At 41.7% G+C, this 9,223-nt stretch overlaps 1 protein-coding gene across 1 annotated transcript; it reads right to left on the bottom strand.

Annotated features, from left to right (window-relative positions):
• Positions 1 to 104: 104 nt before the first annotated feature.
• On the bottom strand, positions 105 to 8,543 carry LOC111272785 (neurexin 1; the record flags this gene model as incomplete). Its single annotated transcript, XM_086973392.1, is given in 9 exon segments — positions 105 to 122; positions 343 to 572; positions 878 to 1,165; positions 1,641 to 1,825; positions 2,165 to 2,289; positions 4,580 to 4,795; positions 4,926 to 5,177; positions 6,672 to 6,839; positions 8,254 to 8,543. Coding segments are annotated over 9 exon segments (1,772 nt in total), but the record flags the coding sequence as incomplete, so codon positions are not given.
• Between the last annotated feature and the right edge of the window lie 680 nt (positions 8,544 to 9,223).

Raw genomic sequence — 9,223 nt, forward strand, 5'->3', positions numbered from 1 at the left:
TAAACAACTGGAAGGAATCGATTGAAATATGGTTACCAAAGAAAACTAATTATAATCAACAGAAAGTGCTCGGCATTTTGTTGCTGTACTATCTGTTAGGCAGATCAACACCGTTGCAGATCCTGAGAAAGCAAACGACAACTCTAGATAATCGGTAGTAGTAAATTATTATCGCTCAGTGCTGTCCGTATAATATTTAAAGCATCTGTCCGGTCCAACATATTCCCTATTACAGTAGATTTAAGTATGTGTTACTAACTATCACGGATATGCTCAAAATGACAAAAGGCTAGAAGGTCATGGCCTTCATTTAAACACACGTAGTGTCATGTCGTCACTCACCTGTGAACCGTTTCTTTGACTGACGGAAGCTGCTGAGAAACGGTAGGCGAGACGGAATTTTCCATCCTGGAGGGAGCCTTGCAGAAGGCCTCCGGGCTGTGAGGCAAACACGGTGCAACTGGACATCTCCGTACGAAAGCGAAATACGATTTCCTCGCCGAAACTTGCCTGATGTTCGGGTAAGGTCGCCGTTATGTGTTCCGATCCAGTGAAGTGCAAGCTCAACGCAGCTGGATTTGATGTATAGAAACGTAAGGATGCTATTTGTGCTCGCAAATTGAATGGTTCCATAAACAATCGCGGAAAGGGTGAACTAAATCTATGGAAACTGCTCATAATTGATGTAAGTCAGCAGAGTATAGTGTAACGTTTAGTAAAAATGGCACACAATCTCCCGATATTCGTGATGGTATTTATGTGCTTGATTCTAAGGTAAATTCATTATTCGTATGGCAGTACGTCTTTAATGCGATTCTTTAATGATGGATTGATTGGCCAATTGGGCATTTGACATTGAAAGTGGAAGGCCACTTACGAGTTTCGCAAGTGGGTCCTGCAAAATGTGTCCGTGAGCAGTCACAGATCGGCCGATTCCAACCTTCATTACAGACAGCGCCGTGAAAGCACGGGCTCGCTGGACATTTGGGTGCGCCGGCACGACTACAACCACTTTGAACTCCGGCTACGGCCAGATTTGTCCTGAGGTCAAGCTTAACGCCACCAACCGAGAGATCTCGGAGACAGCCAGCAAAACCCCTGTGTAAGTCTGGTTCTGACCACAGCCCTTCAAATGTGCATATACAAAAATCGTTAATACGTTTGCCTAAGAAATTTCAGCTTTGCAACACTTTACGTATACCGATATGATTCTATGACTAGAACTGGTGTTCAAAAAAGACTAACTTGGAAATTTGGCTAATAACATACATACCATATTCAATATAATCATCTTAAAAGCCACTACGCAGGTGTTGTCTAAAATTCAAAGGTTTTTGAATTAATGTAGCGTTTGGTACACTTTGATGGCCATCCCACACATGTGTATCGCTTTGTATCACTCGATGATTGACTTAGATTGGCGTTCTATAAAGAGTCAACTTATCTTGATTTCGCTAAAGCTCCCTCTATATTGCAACTAGTTTCTCTAATTACTGGCATTAGGAGAAGTAGTTTTATATCCAAGACAGATAAGTATGGTCTCATTGTCTCGGAAGTGCCGAAATACCAAGAATAGGGATTAAGCCAGAGTAAACTACGGTGTGGAATAAGATAGTGCCCTCCTGGTCAAGAGGACGCACCAGACGGATAGCTGTTCTTGCCAAGATCGCTGATTCCGCCGACGAACAGCGGTCCGCCAGTTTCGTACAGACTCCCCGGCGAACCATGAACTCTGAACTCTCGAATCGCTCCGTTTGTTTCGGCGTTGGATGCGCCCGGACCTCTATTTCCCTGTGCGTCGTGATCCGCGCGGAATATCACGTATCTACATGAGCAAAAAAGAAGAAATATATGACCCTTATCTTTATTTCAGTTGGGTCATACTTCTAGTGTCTGTTTGATGTTAAAGTCCGAAATAGGTTTAAAAAAAGGCGAAGGCTATGAATATACCTTCCCCCATTGGGGGCTTCCGACATTAGGAACAGTTATATTGTATTCTGCCTTTGTATGTCCTCTCCGCGCGACTTGTCGAAAACTATTCTTTTATTATTTCCATTTTTACAGGTAACTCAAGGGTTGGTGCATCATAAGGAGGAATATCGACATCACGGGACTGTCCTATTGTAAAAGAAATGACTAAGTTGCGTAGATTTATATGACGTACCCTGTACGATCCATTGAGAGGGTAAGTTTATGCCACTGGCCATCGCTGGTTCGCCCTCCGCCCGGCAGAAATACGCTGGCTCGGCGTCGAAAGCCGCCGACTCCGATACGCAATTCCAGATGCCCCTGAAAGCAAATAGCACTCACATGTCTCGTTTTTGCAACAGAATCAAATCAAGACCAAGCATCTACATCATACTAGAGAATTATAGATTATGTTTTCAATATTGATGGTTAGTTGTATTAGGCTACATTTTGATGTTTACATCGTGAAATCGCGTACTTCGTTGCTTTTTGTGCGCAATTTACAATTCTCCCAAGTTTCTATAAGGATAATCTCAAATACTATTGGCATCGCATAGGTTTTGAGTCGTTGTATCTATTTGGAAACTAAGAACATGATTCCCCTCGACGAAGTAGATGTAATAATTTGACTATGGGATATAAAACTCGGTATTCTAAGCAAGCTTTTCCAATACGAATTCTATTGTATACGAGTTAGATATCCTGTTGGAGAAATGCAACCTATTGGAACGGTCCTATTTGGGATGGCACAGGGTTGACGTAAAATCGCGTTGTACGATATACTTTCCAAGTATCTTAAGCAAGCGATATTCATTTTATAACAAACTTGGCACGAGGTTACAGCATCATAAAGCCTTCAAGCCTAGTTTCTTCCGGACGTTTTCGGTCGTACAACTAAACATATAGAACAAAAAAAAAAAACAAATTCTTTAATGTATTTCCGTCGTCACTACAATCAGCCGAAATCGCTCATAATAAGTTGCGATTTTTCCAAAATTTACATTAAACACTTTTTTTGCTCACTCATCTACTAGGATTCTTGTTTGTAACTCTTGTAAAAGAAACATATCACGGTTTTAAACAAGCAGTGCCACATTTACTAAAGAAAAACAGTACTATCTGTTGATAAAATCAGCCATGAAATTGCCCCGCGTATGCTATGACATACTGTATTGAATTTACATAGGGTTTAGGACATCATTGACCCAATCCAACTTCACTTTATTGGTTCACGGACGGCTCTTTTCATTCTGACTGCAGTAACGACGAAAACTCATACTGTGTTTATCGAATAGGAGGTTCATGTAAAGAAGGAATAAAAGCATATGACCCCGGGCTTCTGTCTGTATGGAACAAAGCCCCATGACTCAATAACAAAGCGTTTCTGTACGCTAACAGGGACCATTCGAAGAATACAGATTTCAGTTTTCTATTATTATTATTTATAATACAACTTTATTTTAATATGCAAAGCAACTTTAACGAGACTTTATAATTGGGACATATTGTAAAAAACCGCTAAGAAACATCGGAAGCTCGTAATTGAAATGTTGCGGCCTTGGCAACCGTTTCAAATTCTAAATGTTGTGCTAATTTACATATGTACTTGTATTTTAAGCCATTGGTTTGTTGACGATTTGCTGCTGTTCGTGTTCAGCTGGTTGAATCGAGTTCGAGTTCAAAAAAGCAGGATCAAAAGGTACCCTTGTTTTTGCCGGCAAAAAGGCTGCCTGGAATTCTACTAAATAATATATTATCTTAATAGCTTATATATATATATAATATAATACCTTGATAGCAAACGATGAATAAAGCTGCAGAATAAAACACATGTGTCCAACTGTGGTTCTGTTCTGAATAAAGTGCGCAATTCCTATCTCGTGCTTATTTATTCATAAAGTGTTGGCTTCTTCACCACGGGGCAATGTCTTCGAACAACCGTCTCTAATTATTTTCTAACCGTAATCTAATTCCTTCGCGGCTCCTTTGACATCCAGTTTCTAGACTTCCGAGGTCCCACTCGACTGCTTACATTATCGGAATAACTGCATTATCTATAAATGTCGTTAGACAATCCATTACCTTCAATACTGGTTATTAACGACATGTTGCCTGCTTAGCAGGATCTGTGGGAAGCACGAATCATGTGCATATTTACCCTGCAGCACACTGCCGCGATGTAGTCTTAGCAGACTGATTGTCTGATAAGTCCGAGCGATATCTGGTCGACCGATAATTCAAGGTGAATGACAGGCGTCGTCTTCGCTCATGGGCAGTTTAAAACGTATGGAATTGTTTGCTGCTACAATATGTATGAAATCCTGCTGACCGATAAGGACATGCGGTGTCGTTCGGCTAGTGATCCAATGATGATAATATTATAGAATAATTATAATTTTCTAGTTTCAAAAAAAAACTGGCCTCTGCTGACTGTAATCGGGACACAGCTTCGTAGCGTCTTCACGTCACCCGGTCCAGCATAATCCAGATGCAACCCGCTTCTATATAGGTTACCCAACAATGAGCTGCGTGCCGATTATAGGTTCGTGGGTCCGTACGCGCACAGCGTGACTGTCAACTACAGTAAGATATTTCATGCGGAAAATTCTACCTGGCGAAGCTCAATCACAAAGAAGAAGGCTCGTTCATTGTGTGACATCGTTGCCGGAGAGGAATATAGAAGGACACCGGAATCCTCTGTGGTACGAAACTGAAACGAAATTTCAGATCTTCCTTTACCGCCGACCCATCCACCGAGAACGGGCTTTCGCTTGTTATAACCACTGTTTGAATAAGCTTCACCAGAAGGCGTCCAATTGAGCACAATCTGTAAAGACAGCGAAAGACGTTCCCTAAACTAATTATCTGATTAGCTTTACAACATCGAAATGCCATAAACACACTGTGAGATTCACAAAGACACCGAATTAAGTTATTACTTCTTCACTAACACTCACAATAAATGACTCCGGTGTGAGAAACGAGATCGCCTGATCCTTATGGTTCTTTTTCGCCATAGCCCCGGTAGCTCCGAGCGGATTAGCCGAATCCGTTCCGGAGGGACTACCCTTCGATCCTGCTGTGGCCGAGTTGTTTGCGCTACTCTCTGAACAGCGATATTCGATTTCGCCGCTAGCTGTTATGAATCCAAGGTTGGTCTTGGCGATGCGAATCAGGTCGAGATGCAGTCCTGACGAAACCAGTTCTACCTACGACGAACGTTCGTAAAAAGAAATTAGCCATGAAATTGGCCACCAGTTCGACCTACAGGTAGCAATCCACTGAAACGGTAACGAACAAACTAGAACAACGTTTGAAGCATAACTTCCTTCTACTTGTACGTTTTATGGCCATTCCAGTTCCTAACGGCCTAGATAGAAGCAGAGGCTCGTTGAAAACGGCGGACGATAACCATTGGGAGCTAGCTAGGGTCATATTTATCACGAAGTGTGCAATCCGTTATTACATGCTTTTGAAGGCTTGTGGACCCAACTCAATTGCTGGACTGTCATTAACAGCTGTTCGTTAATTACGACAATGGCACTGATGGTAATGGGTTTTCTTCAAATTATTAATGTTTGTACAATTAATCCGCCGGCGCGAGGTTGCAGCGTCGTAAAGTCTTCAAGCGTTTCAATGAAAAATACCAATAAAAATGCTGATAAGAGAACTAAGATACCAGTAATGACTAATCTGAGAAGATCATTATTCAAGGGACTTCACTTTCCTACGAAATATAGTGGCGTCAGATGCGTACAATAAGCGATGCGTGTGGTTTACACACAATGCGTTCTCTAATGTAACTGTAGTACACTCAATACGATTTCTCTATAAGCAAATAGAAGTGGCTCAAACTCTTCATGGTCGAATAGATCAAATCACAGGTACCTCGCTCTGCTAACGCTTGAGTTCAACAAAATAGCAATACATACATAAGGAGATATGTAGCTACATTGACGATGTGTTTTCAGAACGATAGTCCGTAAAACGTAACGTTTATAACTTTCTCCGTTAAAGCTTGGCACCTATTCGACTTGCGCCCGCCCATCTTTCGATCGTAGACTAGTGCATGACACGTAAGTTACACCTCTGACTGCTTTAATGAAAAGTACGGACCGCTATTCGGGTTCGTTTTGTTCCAATATGTCTAGATAAGTTACGACGGCAAAAGGTCGCCGGCCGGCAAAGGTTCGGTGTCACTGTGTCGTCAAATAACGAACTGATGATTTAACTGTAGTAGTTACTGTAGTAAGAGTAGTTACTGAAGACAATAATTTCACTCATAGGAATAAAGTAACGTACGCCTATACTGATTAGCACGCCCGTGTTGATCACATAAATGACAAGTTGAAGCGCCCAATGAAGGTGGACCATGCTCCACGAGAAGGACAAGTATGATAGGTATGGATTGGATCGGTGTTCTGTCGCTGAATGGCTCTGAACTCATACGCTGTGTACCGCTGATATTATTCAAGCAAATTGAAGGATTTCTATGGGTCTAATGTGGTTCCGCCATACCGACAGATGAACGCCTGGGGAAATACCAGTTCAATGCCAGGGGAAACATCATTTAATGAAACATTGCCCAATATATATTTTACCGATTCTTATGTATGCTTATCATAAATTAGTAATTATAGCGTTAAGGCAGGTGTATATTATTATCTTTACCTACTATTAGCATTCCTTCAATGAACACTTACTTCTTTGAGGCAGCCAAAAAAGTATGGCGGCCCGCTGCTAATTCCAGCTTCCGGCGGACTGGTGTTTCCAGAAGCTCCGACAAGGATCGTCGACGTGTAAAAGTGTTCCGGGCCCTCTCCGACAGAAATGGTTCGAGTCGCCTCTTTCCCATCGACATTCAAGCTGATCTGTATCGAAAATTACGACTTTCGCTATAGCTTTCATTAATGAACTCGGCTATCAATCATGTCGTGTGTCAAGCAAAAACAAACAACGGGTGTCTTGCGCGTCACGTATTCCGTCACGTGACAACTTCCATTTACTATAGCATCGAAAATTGCACTATCATTTGAGCGATACACAGACATTGATATATGTTCTTCGGTCTACAGTAAACCTGTAGACTCATCATCTGTGAACGAGATGCTGCGTATTGTTTCGTCTGTGACCATTCGGATAATAGGACGAGGTACATGGTTTCGCTTTTACCTTACCTGCGGTAAGCACCGTGTAAACAGTAGAGCTTTTAAGCACCTCAAGGCGTCGGCGCCTGCGTTTAACCTAACGATTCGAAATGCAATACGCGACCTAAGCCCCTAGAAATTCGAGGGTTAGAAAATATTCTAGTACGTATTTGGCAGTCTCCAGCTTTAATGTAGAACAGTAAACCGGAATTAGTCAAACGTCGCGACCAGTGTCGTAGGTTTTGAGAAACATTAAAGAAGTTAACTAGTTTCTGGAGCACATTTGAAAATCAACAATGATTACAACTCCTGAGCATCAGCTGCAGTAACAGCTTTTCATTGCCGTCTACCGTCAGATGGCATCCGTATCGTAGTGCTATTTGTGCATAGATCGACTGCTATAGAAAATTCTGGCTTGTGCCTACTTTCAATGTTTCTTTCACTATGTGTACTGTGGCCTGCAATGGTGTCCTGCATGTGTTATTACGTCGACGCAAGCCGTCCTTGTCGACTCGCTAAAAGAGCGAGATGAGGGTATGTTGCGATGTGCTTAAATGCAATAAAGTAGAGAATTAAACAGAACGCGGAACAGCAACATCACGCACATTTCTGGCTAGCGATGGAATCGTTTGTGCCTATTCGAATATGATCGCCGAGTTAAACGTACCACTTATGTAATAAATTAGAATGTGCCCTTCATACGTTTATCAAGTTGAAGTAGTAAATAGATCGATGTAAAGAAAAGGTAAGAAAAATTGTTGATAAGGAAATGCTAGAAAACGGCAGAACGCAGCTGACGTTTAATCACTCGTACACGACTCGGCTCTATATATATATATACACATATGTATGTATATATATATCACACTAAGGGATTATGTATAAAGTTGCGTCTGTGTCAAAAAAACAAGTGCTGATCGAGAATCACTTCTATTATGGAACAGAGAAACGGAATAACCCCGTTAACGGTAATGAATATGATAGCAATGATGCGACTAAGGTAAGAAGCGTTTTAGGAAGCCTGTCTGAAAATAGAACAATAATAAGAGCGTCTTATTTGACCTTGTCTAAAATGTTCCGCATTCGGAATTGGGACAGCACATTATGAGCGTTACGATCAAATACATATGTATTCTACCTGATCAAGCCTTCTTGTGAGTACGACTCGGTGCCATCGTCCATCATCGAAGCGTTTGCCTTTCTGTATGGAGTGCGAGCTGATAGACAAAACAGTGGCATGCGCAACGGCTGTTTTGCCCGCAACGTTGGCATCTGGCCCTCCACCGGCGTCCAGTTGACGTAGAGCCCCGTTGTGGCTGTGACTCTTCCATTGAGGGAAAGTGATCGTGACTTCAAATCGGACGCCGGCGACCAATCGAAGCTCGACCGATTGCGACTCGTGTCCGAGGTACAGAAGTGTTACTTCATCTGTTACAAACAAGAGACAATATATGTATAAAGCAATTTCCGAAGTTTGGCACCGATGTATCTATCGGAGATCCAAATACTAGTTAGTAAATAACTTACGATCGTAGAAACAGTCGTTAGCGCGAGAAACGAAAATGTATTTTTCTAGACAAATTTGATTGCTGAAGTAAATGTTATCATGCTTCTGTTGAAGCCCAAAACAGATACGTGGAATATTGTTTTGTTATTGGGTTTACGTTTGCGTCTCGTGGCGGAAATTGTATCCACATCTTGACAAGGTAGAATGTTTTAGGATTAACCAATAGCTGAAAAGCTGATTTGTTATCGTAGTTAACAAACGCTTTATGTTTTTTACTCTCGGTATTTAAACCTTTGAACTATAACTGTTTCAAACGGTTCGATCGTTCTACGTTGGACAATCACCCCTTCGTTGATGCTACGATAATCTAATACGTCCACAAAGTTTTCTTCTGCTACTCGTTACATGTTGGATAGGTATATTTCTGGACATTAACGCTGTTGTTTACAAACGAACGAACACACATGGTACGCACTTAGAAATGCGACTGCCGTATATATAAGCGTCAATTTAGAAACGCTTGGAAATCAGCTATGACGTCAATATTGTTTAGCTGGGACAGTGTTCCGGATGAACGTTGACGCTTTATGTACGTCGCGTT

This window comes from Varroa jacobsoni, unplaced genomic scaffold, assembly GCF_002532875.2.
Source record: "Varroa jacobsoni isolate VJ856 unplaced genomic scaffold, vjacob_1.0 contig03250, whole genome shotgun sequence".
Classification (NCBI taxonomy): domain Eukaryota; kingdom Metazoa; phylum Arthropoda; class Arachnida; order Mesostigmata; family Varroidae; genus Varroa; species Varroa jacobsoni.